The sequence below is a fragment of the Otolemur garnettii genome, unplaced genomic scaffold (assembly GCF_000181295.1).
Source record: "Otolemur garnettii isolate 467f Iridium unplaced genomic scaffold, OtoGar3 scaffold00091, whole genome shotgun sequence".
NCBI lineage: Eukaryota > Metazoa > Chordata > Mammalia > Primates > Galagidae > Otolemur > Otolemur garnettii.
This window is the reverse complement of record NW_003852486.1, coordinates 4683447-4698103: the sequence shown is the minus strand read 5'-3', so window position 1 is coordinate 4698103 and position 14657 is coordinate 4683447. Positions and strand designations below refer to the sequence as shown.

General features: G+C 40.1%; 1 protein-coding gene across 3 annotated transcripts in view; it reads right to left on the bottom strand.

Annotated features, from left to right (window-relative positions):
* The window catches only part of ASH1L (ASH1 like histone lysine methyltransferase), a 217777-nt gene that overhangs the window by 129148 nt on the left and 73972 nt on the right, over positions 1 to 14657 (bottom strand). For all 3 annotated transcript variants that reach the window (XM_012808600.2, XM_023516469.1, XM_023516470.1), the window contains one exon: positions 1153 to 5716. In XM_012808600.2, coding sequence (XP_012664054.1) covers positions 1153 to 5716 — 4564 coding nt within the window. The remainder of the gene's footprint in view (positions 1 to 1152; positions 5717 to 14657) is intronic.

The window sequence follows — 14657 nt, the reverse complement described above, 5'->3', positions numbered from 1 at the left end:
TTTTTTGGTTGCAGCCGTCATTGTTGTTTGGCGGGCCCGGGCTGGGGATTCGAACCCGCCACCTTAGGTGTATGTGGCTGGCGCCTTAGCCGGTTGAGCTACAGGCGCCGAGCCGATTAATTCTTATTTTGAGAAAAAAAGTTAATAACTTAAACTGTAACATATACTTTTTTTTGTTTAACACAAAGTCTTGCTCTGTCACCCAGGCTAGAGTGCCATGGTGTCAAGTCTTGCTCATAGCAACATCATAGAACTCCTGGGTTCAAGTGATCCTCCTTCCTCAACCTCCTGAGTAGCAGAGTAGAGCAGATGCCACTCTGCTCAGCTAACTTTTTCTATTTTTTGTGGAGATGGGTCTCACTATTGCTCAGGCCGGTCTTGAACTCCTGAGCTCAAGCAGTTCTGCTACCTCAGCTTCCCAGGATGCTAAGATTACAGGTATAAACTACTGTGTCAGACCATGTAACATATACTTTCTGTAACACAGAAACTTTTATAATAACTATGATTTATATTAAAAATCCCACCAGGTGCAGTGGCTCCTAGTTATTTGGGAAGCTGAGGTGTGAGGATCACATGAGGCCAGGAGTTTAAGATCAGCTTGGGCTACATAAAGAACTCATGTCTAAATAATTTTTTTAATTAGCCAGGTGTAGTGGAGCATGCTTATAGTCCTAGCTACCTGGGAAGCTGAGGTGGAAAGATCGCTTGAGCCTAGAAATTAAAAGGTACATGATTGAGCTTCAATGCTACATTACACTTTAGCTAGGCAACAAAGCAAAATTTCCTGTCTTAAAAAAAAAAAGAAAAACCATCTATATACTACTAATAGGTATCTAGTGAGCTGTTTTTTACTATACAAATTGCATAATAACCACTTTGCATGAAAAAAAATAAATCATTTTTCCTGGTTTCCAAAAGTTGTGTTTATTACTTTCCGACAATGATACTCCTCAAAATACAAAATTAATGCAAAGACATTCCTTATCTTGATTCTTCCATTGAAGGGAAATGAGAACTTTGACGATTTCCAAATATATTTATAAAAACAAAGAGAGAGATCTATTAAAAGTTCATCTGCATGCATTAGGCAAATAGCAGAAAATAAACTATTTCTCTAACAAATAACAGGCGACAAAGCAACTCTCTTACCTGTCAAGGTCTGTACTGCCCTTTCACTGGAAGAGAGTGGCTCCTTTCTATGAGGCCGATTTAGCGAAGTGTCCTGTGCAGAAAAGAGTCCAGGGCTGTCAGCTAATTTCTTCCGGCCACTGGAGTTATGGTTTGAAACTCTGCAGCTGCCTATTGCACTTGTGAAAAGGTTTGTATGCTCATCACTGCTGGCTGGCTCAGAGTTGGGAGTGAATCCTCCAAGGGATAAACTTGGAGAACTTTCTGAACAGTCAATCTGTAAAGGTGTCTGTAATCCCAAGGCCAATGGACTAGATTCTGAAGGCTCTCGGTGGACCCACTGTTCTTCTCTATTTATTAAGCTTTTTGAAGGGGAGAGGTGAGGGCAGGACATGTGACACCGGTGCTTTTCCTTATGCTTGTAACGCTCTCCAACAGTATCCTTTCCAAATCTATAGCGCTTCAGAGACTCCAGGACAGATCTGGATGTGCCAGTATCCATGGAGACCTGGGGCTGCTCAGAAGAACGGTGATCTCTGTGTTTGTGCCGGTGCCTATGTTTGTGTTCGACCATCCAGCCATAGGCCATCTCAGGAGGAACACTGGGGTATGTACTCATGGAGAGGAGAGGAGTCCTGCTGGTTGTAAGAAAGGCCTCCTGTCGAAGTAGCTTATGCTTTTTCTTATGGTATTTGGTGGGATTGAGAAGTAAATGACCAGCATGCATATAGGAAGGAGGGGGGAGTGGAGTGGTAAAAGAAGGAGATGGAGGAGGTGGATAAAGAGTGGGAGGGTACCTTCCATAGTAACCTAATCCTATGGGAGTAGCTGTAAGGGGTGAAGGAGAATAAGGCATGCCATAAGAGGGATAGAATCCAGTACTAGAAAGAGGAAAACTAAGGCTGTGCATAAAAGGCATTTCAGCCATTGCCTCCCTCATCTTAGGGGGTCTCCCTCTTTTCTTTTTTAAGTCGGGTTTTCGAATGTAGTGCAAAGGGTCTAAGGGAAAAGAAGGATGTGTATAGAAACTATTAAAGTTGATTCGGAAAATAGTTGGCAGAAGATCTCGGGGGATAAAATGATGACTTCGATGGGTGATCCGAATTTCACTTAGACGACTTATTAGTTCCTCCAGTTCTGCAATAAAGTCTGGATCCTGTCTATTCCGAAGTTGGGGATATTTCTTTTTCCGTTTTCGTTTCTGCCTTTTCATCTTGTCATAGCTGAGGTAATCATGATTCCTGCGCTTACATTTGTGTTTATGTTTTTCTTTAAGACTGCTTAGAACTGTAGAGGTTTCAGGGGGAATCAGAGAAACATGCTCAAAAGAATGCCTTCTCTTTTTTTGCCCACAAAATTTCTCTGCCCTGTCTGATGTGCTATTATTATCTGTTCCAATTCCACTATCACTGGGAATGGTCTCATCACTATGAGACTCACTAATTGGGGAAGGAGTAGCTTCCTTGAGAGCCGTGAGTTCACTCAAGTGTGAAGGAGAATTTGGCAACAAAGTAGGAGGAGATAACCGCCTCCTCCCCTTTGAGGCCTTCTTCATAGCAAGAGTTTGAATCATACTGCCCTGTCTGGAGTGTAAATGCAAATATGGCACTGAACTGGGTTCAACAAAGCCTGCATCACTACTTACAGGGCTCTGACCTCCACTAGTCCCAGAAGATTGAGAGCAAATAGGTGATGGGAGAATCTCAGAACCACTAGCAGATGAAGGCAGCAAAGGGGGAAGAATCTGTCCTAATGCTGACCCAGCTGCCTGCTGAGCTGTCTGCTCAAGGACAGCAAGGCTGGTAGGGCTACCCGAAAGAATGCCATTTAAGACAGTTTTTGGTTTTCGACCCCTTCTCTTTCCTATGTAAATGGTTCCTTTTTTACTGACATTTATCTGTTGACCCAGTTTAGAGCCAAATGTGGCAGCAAGACTTGATACTGTATTATGGAGTTTTGATTGCACTTTCCCTTTATTACTTGATTCAACAGAGCTTGAAAGAATCTGATTCAACAGTTTCTTTCTCTTTAAAGTTTTCATTTTATTAATTTTGCGGATAATTGTTTTCATCAATTGCCCATTGTTTCTCTTAGTAATTTTTTTGTCTGGTTCCATCTCAAGGTCACTCATACTGCAGACACTTGGCCTGTGACTGTCATCTAGATCATCTGGATCCTGAAGTTGATCCTCGCTCTCAAAGAAATCACTGCCACTTCTGTGGTTGTCACTTTCAGACTCTAGCTTGCTTGGACTTTCAGTAGCAACAAATGGAGCCACTGATAGTATAGGTGGCTTCATCTTGACTGGTGACCTCATTTGCCTCTTAGGCCTGCCTCTCTTTTTTGGAAAAGGAGACACAGAGAGACTTTGTTTGAAGGAAGGAATTTCAATTTCTGGCTGTAAAATAGGGGGTTCTTGTTCTTCCTTAGACTGTAAGGAAAAAACCTTAGAGGCAGGGATTTTTAAAGTCCTTTTAGGTGGACCTTCCAGTTGAGGCATTTCCTTAGATTTAGGTCTTCCTCTTTTCGGCTTATAAATATCAGACAAAAGGTCACTAGAGACACACATACTAGAGGTCAGTTTGTGAGTAGCAAAGGACTTATGAGATGGTTTTTCACTATCAGTTAAGAGAGCAAGAGATGGAGCTGTAGATTTGCTCAACTTTGGCAATCGGCGTTTAAGGAAGTCATGATCTACAAATGAAGGTGGTCCAATGTTTTTCATAAACTTGGTTGGCTCAGAATTACTATTTGATAGAGAGCTACATGAAACATTTTTAAAAAGCTCTGATCTTTCTAATTCTAGCCCTTTTGGAGACCGGCATGTGCTTCTTGCCACAACTTTAGTCCACCGTGGTTTTCTTCCTTTTCTTTTTTTTAATGGTTTGGACTGCAAGCTAGTACTCAGGCTTTCAGCAACTTGGCAGTGTTTGTCTGATGCAGTTACTGCACCAAGTTTTAGAAAAGGCTTGTTACTAAATAAACTAGTGAAGTTAACAACTGAAGGAGTAATAGTATGAATACTGGGTTCAGTAGTCAAACTTGGCTTTTTTCCGAGGGAAGAACTTATTCTTGGAATATCTATATGGGTAGTTTTTGAATCACTTAGGTCTTTTTCAATCCCTTTACATTCAATACTTATGCTATGACCCACTGACCTATGACCAACATTCAAATGGGAACTCTCTGAAGTAAACTGGTTCTTCCCAACAGATTCAGAAATTTCTTCTATTAGTTCTGTGGTAGGACTTAAAAGTAATGGATGAGGAGCCAACTGCGAAGAAGTTTCAGGGAGACTTCTGTTTAAAGGGTTAACAGATACAGTAGGTGATGGGGAAGGGAGACTGCTTTCTCCTACTGCACTAAAAGGGGATTTAGCTGTAGATGCATCAGAAGCACCTCCCATTTGAAAGTCTGGAGAAGTGCAATATACGGGAGGTTGCTTTTCATGCTTTGAGGTTTCATAAGATCCCCTTTCACTGGATGAGAAACTGTCTTGCTGAATGCATGTTCCTTCATTAAACATTTCTTTCTCCAAATTAATGATTTCTTTTCGAACCGAGAACTTTTCCAATATGCTTTCTTTATTCTGCCGTATAACATTCTTCTCAAAAGTTTTGCTGGTGGCACTGTCCTTCATGGATTCAGAAAGTTCCTGACTTTCATGATTACTGATGGTTGTACTACAAGAAGCCTTAAGTGGTTCCTGAGTGGGGAGCAGTGCTTCGGCTTTAAGGTTTATGGCATCTTTACTCACCAGTCCTGCCAGTGGACAACTCATTAGTTTCTTTCCAATGTCCTTATTGGCCAATCCCAATGCTGAACTTGCTACAATCTTCTTTGCACAGTCTTTGGCCACTAGGCCAACAGTAGAACTCAATTTCTTTCCCAAGTCTTTATTAACCAGTCCAACCACAGTGCCAAGTCCTAACTTCTTGCCAGACTCCTTATTCATTAACCCTGGAACAATACCAATTCCTAGCTTCTTTCCCGAATCTTTGCTTAGCAACCCTACTGTAGTGATAGTTCCTGGCTTTTTGCCTAAGTCTTTATTAATGAATACCGCTGTGGTGCTAGTTCCCAGTTTTTTCACAGAGTCCTTATTGACCAATCCTACTGCTGCATTAAACATTGGCTTTTTCCCAGGATCTTTAGTTACCAATCCAACCGCTGTGCTGATAGTTGGCTTTTTTATTAAGTCCTTATGTATTATTCCAGCTACAGAGCCAACACCTGCTTTCCTGATTAAATCCTTGCTAACCAATCCTCCTGCAGTGCCAGTTCCTAACTTCTTCGGTTTTGTCTTGGAAGACTTGGAGGGAGGACAAGTAGCAATGAGCTGTGCCAATTTTTCTGTTACACTAGTTCCTCCATTAAGTAATGCTCTTTCCTTTAAATCAGGATCCCGGCTACCAATAAAAGTAGATGGTGTTGCGTTGACATAATCTGCCATTTCTGAATGCACTGGAGATAGCTTCTTAGATAAAGGATTGTTTTCTCCCTGTGAATGAAGATGGAGGATTTCTTCAGACTGGCATTCAATGGCTGCAACATCATCTGCTTTCTTGTACAACTTTGAAGGGTCCTAAAATGTGAACAAGAAAAACGTTTCAGAAAGAATAAACTTTACACCACTTCAGCTTAGCTTTACAGTGCAACAAACTAACTGATCACATATCAGACATAAGATAAGCAATAAAGCCTTTTAAAGACCTAATAAATGTTATGTTAATGTAAAATATGTTAGTTCATCTGCTAGTATCAAGGCATTATCTTTGTTGACTTTCAGCCATAAAAACCCATATACTTTTGGGTCTTTAGAAATATTTCTAATATTTTTAACACTTAAAAAAATGGTATATTGGCTCATGCCTGTAGCTCAGCAGCTAGGGCGCTAGCCACATACATTACAGGTGGCAGGTTCAAACTCAGCCCAGGTCTGCCAAACAACAATGACAATCACAACCAAAAAAACAAAAACAAAATAACGGGGCATTGTGGCAGGCACCTGTAGTCCCTGCTACTTGGGAGACTGAGGCAAGAGAATCGCTTAAGCCAAAGAGTTGAAGGTTGCTGTAAGCTGTGACGCCATGGCACTTTACTGAGAGCAACATAGACTCTGTCTCCAAAAAAAAAAAAAAAAAAAAGTATATCACCACTCTCTACTTTCATCATACTTTGACTGAAGCAATAAATAAAAATGAAGCATATAGTGTTGGAAAAGAAACTTTGGAAAAGAAAAATATTTTTAATTATAGTATCCCACAATCCTCTTTGATTCTTAGTTCACTGCCTGCTTTCTTCATTGACTCTTCATTGACTCCAATGATTCAAACCAATACACAACAATTCCTAAATTACATCTACATATTGAACTCATTCTAGATTAATGAATGAACAGTCATGTTCTTTCTTTAAGTGTAATACAGAAGACAATTTAGCTGGGTGTGGTGGCTCACGCCTGTAATCCCAGCACCATGGGAGGCTGAGACAGGAGGATTGCTTGAGCTCAGGAGTTCAAAGCTTGTCTGAGTGAGAGTGAGACCTCGACTCATGAAAAAAAAATGGAAAAACCCAGCCGGGTGCCATGGCGAGTGCATGTAATCCCAGTGGCTTTGGAGGCTGAGGCAGCGGAATGCCTACAACCCAAGTCTGAGGTTGTAGTGAGCTATGATGCCACTGCACTGTGCTCAGGGCATAGGGTAGAACTGTGTCTCAACAAAAGAAAAACAACAACAACAACAAGGCAACTGTGCACATATACTCATCCCAACCTCCAAATCCCCTTAAAACAAAAATTAAAAATTTCCTATTTTCCTTTTTTCTGTAGAGACAGAGTCTCACTTTATCATCCTGGGTAGAGTATTGTGACGTCACAGCTCACAGCAACTTCCAACTCCTGGGGTTAAGCAATTCTCTTGCCTCAGCCTTGCGTGTAGCTGGGACTATAAGTGCCTGCCACAATGCCTGGCTATTTTTTTGTTGCAGTTTGGCTGGGGCCGGGTTTGAACCCGACACCCTTGGTATATGGGGTTGGCACCCTACTCACCTAGCCATAAGCTGCCCCCTATTTTCTTTAGAATATGGGGGGTTTTTTGCAGTTTTTGGCCAGGGCTGGGTTTGAACCCGCCACCTCCGGCACATGGGGCTGGCGCCCTATTCCTTTGAACCACAGGTGCCACCCCTTTAGAATATGTTTTTATGTAAAATCTTAAGAGTTGAAAGTAACACTCAAGTCATTAACTAGAAACTGTAAATAACTCACAAATCCTCACTATATACTTTAGAAATGAATTCACTACTTCATACAACAGATTCTTATTTTTTGAAAACTACTGAAAAGTTCTTCCTAACTCTAAAATATTCATGACAGACTTAAATGTGAAAACACACCATGTTTGTGGATAGAAAGACATAAAGGTGACAATTTTTCCTAAATAAATTTATAAATGTAATACAATCCCAATAAAAACACCCCCACAATTTCTTTCAGGAAATTTGATTGTAACGATTGTAATGTTCACTGGGAAAAACAAACAAGAATAGCCAGGAAAATCTTGAGAAGAAAAATGGGAATATTCATACCAAATATTAGGTAACTTTATAAAAACTCAATCTTCAGAACAGTACAGAACTGAAGAATAAAAAGTTCAAGCATATATGGAAATGTACTGTATGTAAAATCTTTATAAAAGGAATTTGGTAACTAGTAAAGTTCTATGTGCATTTAGCCCTTTGACCTGGGAATTCTACTTTGAGGGTCTATCGCCAGATACTGGTATTTAGAGCACAAGGCTTTAAAATTTAATACCATTATTTTAGCTGCAAAACCCTAAAATAATCCAAATGATTATTTTGGGATCAGGGGACCAGCTGAATGAACCAAGGTCTATTTGTACAATGGAGTACTAAGAATCTTCCAACAAAAACAAAATAAGAATGAGGATGTATCAATATACTGCTGTGGAGTGATCTCATGATATATTGCCCAATGAAAAAAGCGAGGTTTAGGAACATGGTGATGATATGCTTTTTTTTTTCTTTTTTTTGAGGTAGAGTCTACGTAGCCCTGCATAGAGTGCCATAGTGTGATGGCTCACAGCAACCTCAAACTCTTGGGCTCAAGTGATCCTCTTGCCTCAGCCTCCCAAATAGCTGGACCCTCAGCTGTTTTCAGAGGCGAGGTCTCACTCTTGCTCAGGCCGGTCTTGAACTTACGAGCTCAGGCAATCCACCTGTCTATGAATCATAGAGTTCTAGGATTACAGGTGTGAGCCACTGTGTTCAGCCTAATATGCTACTTTTTGTATAAGCAGACAGGGATGGAGGATATTAATAGATATACTTGATTATATTTAAAAACAGAAGAATAAACCAAAGCAATGAAAATAGTGATCTATAGGGGAGAAAGCAGGCACAGACGCCAGATCTCCAAGTATCTAATTTTTTGATGTTTTCTATGTGGGAAATGTTTTTACATAATTAAGAAACAACATTATAACATAAAGAAAATTATTCCAACTCTCTAAATTTTGGAAACAAATACATCTAACTATATAGAAAATTAATTATTTAACTATGTGGAAAGTATTTTGAATTACTTCAATATAGTAGTTAGGCTATAAATTCTAAATCCAAAAAGATTTTTTTAAAAAATCTTAAATTATACCCAGTGACTATGTTTACTGGCATAGATATTTTGAACTAGTAGACAATAAGATACACAGATCAAGTAAGTAACCATGTGACTGCTATTAAGAACCAAAATTTTAGAAGTAAAAAAGACACAAATATAATAAAATCAAAGAAATAAAAGCCTTCTAATTTTAAGTTGGAATTAGAAATATGTGAAGTCTATCTAGCTTTACACAATAAAATGCCTAAAAACAGTTAACAGCCAGGTAGCCCTCTAACACTCAACACTGTGGCCTCTAAATATCATTTCTCATTAAAATGAGCAAGGGCTCCAGTAGAAATGGCTGTTTCAAAATATTAGAAATGAAATATAAAAGATAATCTTAGTCATGACTATATGCCTCTATCCAATTCACTTTGTACTAGCCACTCTTTTTTGTTAGAAATTTTCCATAATTAAATGGGTTTAGTAAAAAATAAAGTTCTTCCTCGGAACAAAGTGAAATATAATTTTCTGCAATTTCCATTTACTATTACATGTCTCAGTTTCTCAAATTATACAGAGTAAGTCTAATTTAGCTTCTTCCCAAACAGCTTTTCATACAATTGAACTCAACCAAACTATATTTAACCTGACTCAACAGTTTCACTTTTTTTTTTTTTTTTGCAGTTTTTGGGGCTGGCGCCCTATCCCTTTGAGCCACAGGTGCCGCCCCAACAGTTTCACTTCTTTACAGTCATTTTCTGAAGGATATATTTCTGTTTATACATCCTCCACTTACATATGCCATGTAAAATGGAGCATAATACATTTAATACTTGAGTTAGAAAAAAAGGAACTATTTCTTCTTTTGGACTGAACCCTACAATTTTGCCCAAGGAGAAACTAGATTGACAGTCTCATATACTACTGATACATATCAACTTCAAATTCAAAAAACCCTTAAACTTTGACATTCTATTAAACAAATCCATTGTATACTATTATGGTTACTTTTAAAACCTTAACAATTACAAGGTTTTATTGTTCAAAAATTTTTAAAAGTATTTGTACTTGAAAATTAGAATACTTTAATTTTTTAAAATTACTCATAAAATTGAAGTGCAGTGGCTCACACTTTTAATTCTGGAACTTTGGAGGCTCAGAGGGTAGCAATGCTTGAGCCCAGGAGTTCAAGACCATCCTGAGCAAAACAGCTACCGTGTTTCCCTGAAAATAAGACACTGTCTTTTATTTATTTTTTCTCAAGAAGACACACTAGGGCTTATTTTCAGGGGATGTCTTATTTTTATTAAGTATAATACAACAATCTACATTTATTCAAATACAGTTAAGTCATCTTCTTCTGGAACCTGACAGGGGGAGCCGATCTTGTTGGTGGGGCTGGCACTAGTGATGCAGTAGGATGCCTGCCACCTTGGTTACCAGTGGCGCACCCACACAAGTGGGAACGGCTAGGAGAAAGGAGCTGTGGCAGATAAAAGGTATTCCAGTCTTCCTTACCACTCAGTGCCGAAATGCATGGTGTGGCTATGTAGATACACTGCATAGCCACGCCCATCACTAGGTCTTATTATGGAGTAGGGCTTGTATTTAACAAATGCATAGAAATCCTGCTAGGGCTTATTTTTTGGGTAGGTGTTATTTTCAGGGAAACGTGGTAGACCTAGTCTCTTCAAATAATCAAGAAATTAGCCAATTAGCCAGGCTTGGTGGCACTTATATGTAGTCCGAGCTATGAGGGAGTCTGAGGGAAGAAGATCTCTTGAGCCCAGGCATTTAAGGTTGCAAAGAGCTATGATGTCACTGCACTCTAATCAGGGCAACAAAGTTAAGATCTTGTCTCAAAAAAACCCCCAAAAACCAAAAACCAAAAAAACAAACCCTGAAAAAGAAAGAAGAAATGTAGGGGACTAAGATTAGTGCGGTTGGTCTCAAACTGTTGGGCTCAAGTAATCCTCCCACACTAGCCTACCAAAGCACTTGGATTACAGGCAGGAGCCAATGTACTCGGCTACTTGTGTTTCTATTTACACTCCATTACCTAATATTTTGAATGTCATATTACATGACTTTGCTGGCCAGCTGTACTTTCTTTCTTTTTTTTTTTTTTTTGAGACAGTCTCACTTTGTCACCATGGCATCATAACTCACAGCAACCTTAAACTCCTGGGCTGAAGCAATCCTCTTGCCTCAGCCTCCCAAGTAGCTGGGACTACAGGAGCCTGCCACAATGCTCCGCTGGTTTATCTAATTTTATTAGAGACTGGGGGGGAGGGAGTCTTGTTCTTCTTCAGGCTGGTATCCAACTCCTGAAACTCAAGTAATCCACCTGCCCAGCCTCCCAGACTGCTAGGATTACAGACTTGAGCCAACACGCCTGGCCTAGGCCATTTATACTTCTTTTATTTCTTTGAGACAGAGTCTCAAGCTGTCACGCTGCGTAGAGTGCCATGGCGTCATACCTCACAGAAACCTCCAATTCAAGCTCAAGCAATCCTCTTGCCTTAGTTTTTCTATTTTGAGTAGAGACAGGGTCTCACTTTTGTGAGGATTGGTCTTGAACTTGTGAGCTCAAGCAGTCCACCTGCCTCAGCCATCCCAGAGTGGTAGGATTACAGATGTGAGCCACCCTGCTTGGCCATCTGTACTTCTTTTAAGAGTCTCACTATCTTGCCCTCAGTAGAGTGTCCTGGTGTCACAGCTCACAGCAACCTCAAACTCCTGGGCTTAAGTGATTCTCTTGCCTCAGCCTCCCAAGTAGCTGGGACTACAGGCACCCACAACAACGCCTGGTTATTTTTTTGGTTGTAGTTCTAACTATTGTTTGGCAGGCCTGGGCTGGGTTCAAACCTGCCAGCTATAGTGTATGTTGCTGGTGCCCTAGCCACTGAGCTACAAGTGCTGAGCCCATCTGTACTTCTTTAGCAGTAAAATAGTTGCTCAAGGTCCTAGTCCAGATTATCATATTTGTCTAAATTAGCAAGTTCAAAAAATTTTCAGAAGGCCCTTTAATACTTTAGAAATACTCCTTTGTTTCTGGTGTGTTGCACACATTTCCCCCAATTTATCAGTTCTCTTTCACTTCTATTATGTTTTTTAAAGTTAATCTTTTAGGTATTCAAATACTTAAGAAAAACTGCACCACTACCTCATATAGTCTATAAATCCTCACAGCTACCATATGATGCAATTACCATAATTTTTCCATTTAATAAAGAATAGTTTAGACATCAGTTAACTTGCCCATGGTCACTTAATCAGCAAGTGACTAAGGCATGATTTAAACATAGCCTAAATCCTAGTAAACTTCTTACTATTAAATGCTCTCTCTCTTTTTTTAGACAGAGTCTCACTTTTGTCCTTGGTAGAGTGCCACAGCATCATAGCTCAGAGCAACCTCGATCTCTTGGGCTCAAGCAACCCTCTGACCTCAGCCTCCTGAATAGCTGGGCCTACACCTACAGGTGACCACCACATGCCCAGCTATTTTTTAGAGATAGGGTCTCACTTTTGCTCAGGTTGGTCTCCAACTCCTGAGCTCAGGCAATCTATCTACCTTGGCCTCTCAAAGTGCTAGGGTAATACGCATGAGCCACCATGCCCTGCCCCTCCGTTTTTTTTCTTTTCCATAACAGTAAGCTGTTTATATAAAATTTCAAAATATACAAAACATCATATTGACTGCATAATGACATGTGAGTTTGTGTACAATGTAACTAAGACAAAGCATGTGACAAGGATGTTCATGTTGGGGTTGAATAGTGGGTTCATAATAATTCAACAAATTATTAATAGATTTTATAAAAACAAGTAAAACTGATACAGGGTTCCCCCATTCTGAGCTGGAAAGGGTCCTCCATTTTCTAGGTCTAGAAGCAAAGTAGTCTCTTTAGTCTTAGTGTTCTTATCCTTGGAAACAGGACATCGTCTTAAAGACAATAATCTTCACTACATTTTCAACTTAATCGTTTATGGTTTCTTTTCATTTTTACTACCACTTTATTTACCACCTTGAACTAACTTTCTTTTTTTAAAAAGAGACAGAGTCTCACTTTATTGCCTTTGGTGGAGTGCTGTGGCGTCAGAGCTCACAGCAACTTCCAACTCCTGGGTTTAGGCAATTCTCTTGCCTCAGCCTCCCAAGTAGCTGGAACTACAGGCTGCTGCCACAACACCGAGCTATTTTTGTTGTTGTTGTTGCAGTTAGGCTGGGGCTGGGTTTGAACTCGCCACCCTCGGTATATAGGGCTGGCTGATGGCCTACTCACTGAGCCATAGGCATTGCCCACTACTTTGAACTTTCAAAATAAAACTTGTGGATAGAGAAACAGCCTTTATCCTAAAAGATACCCCACTGTTCTAAAGAATGTTTCCACTATGCATTTCCTAACCAGAGATTTCAAATACATTTATTATATCATTTGTGTTTGGGTCTTTCTCTACATTCTTTTTCTTTTTTTCTTTTTTCTTTTTTTTGGCCAGGGCTAGGTTTGAACCACCTCTGGCATATGGGACCGGGGCCCTACCCCTTTGAGCCATAGGTGCTGCCCTTTCTTTTCATTTTTTTTTGAGACAAGAGTCTCACTATGTTGTCCTCGGTAGAGTGCCATGGTGTCATAGCTCACAGCAACCTCAAACTCTTGGGTTTAAGTGATTGTCTTGTCTCAGCCTCCCAAGTAGCTGGGACTACAGGCACCCGCCACAACATCCAGCTATTTTTTGTTGCAGTTGTTATTGTTGTTTAGCAGGCCTAGGCTGGGTTTGAATCTGCCAGCCTTGGTGTATGTGGCTGGCATGGTAACCACTGTACTACAGGTGCCGAACCTTTCTCCACATTCTTACATTTTGTTTACTTCATATTTATGTTTATTCCTGAGCCACTAATAGTAAATAAGTACTGTTACTTGATTAATAACTTTTTTTTTTGAGACAGAGCCTCAAGCTATTCCCCTGGGTAGAGTGCCATGGCATCACAGCTCACAGCAACCTCTAACTCCTGGGCTCAAGCAAGTCTCCTGCCTCAGCCTCCCACAACGCCTGGCTATTTTTTGGTTGCAGCCGTCATCGTTGTTTTGGCGGCCTGGGCTGCATTCAAACCCGCCACCTTAGGTGTATGTGGCTGGCACCTTGAGCCACAGGCGCCGAGCCAATAACATGTTTTAATACTCAAAAAGACTAGTTCCTTTTCCCCTGGTATTCTCATAGAAATTCCCCATTTTATTTACAACATTATTGAGACATAACTCACATACCATAACATTTATTATTTTAAAGTGGACATTTTTGTGGTTTTTAGTATATTCACAGAATTGTACAAATAACACCACCAATTTTAGGGCATTTTCATTATGCTCCCTATTTTTGCATGTGTACACTTACAGAGGAACTTGAGATTTGTTTTAAGCTTTTTTTTTTGAGATAGAGCCAAGCTATCCCCCTGGGTAGAGTACTGTGGCATCACAGCTCACAGCAACCTCCGATTCCTAGGCTCAAGTGAGTCTCCTGCCTCAGCCTCCCACAGCTGGGACCACAGCTGGGACCACAGGTGCCTGCCACAACGCCTGGCTATTTTTTCATTGCAGTCGCCATTGTTGTTTTTGGCGGGCCCAGGCTGGATTCGAACCCACTACCTTAGGTGTATGTGGATGGCACCTTAGTCACTTGAGCCACAGGTGCCGAGCCTTGTTTTAAGCTTTTAAAACTCCAAACTTTATATATTAATGTAGGGAAGAAAGGTATCTCAACATTTACTTTAGCTCTATAATAATAAAGTAATTTATCTATTTAGGTAAGCTTTTGGTGTCTCTGGACATTTATATCTATATAAATCCTAACATTTACTGTTATTGCTAAATATAACAGATTCTGTTACTTTTTTTTTTTTTTT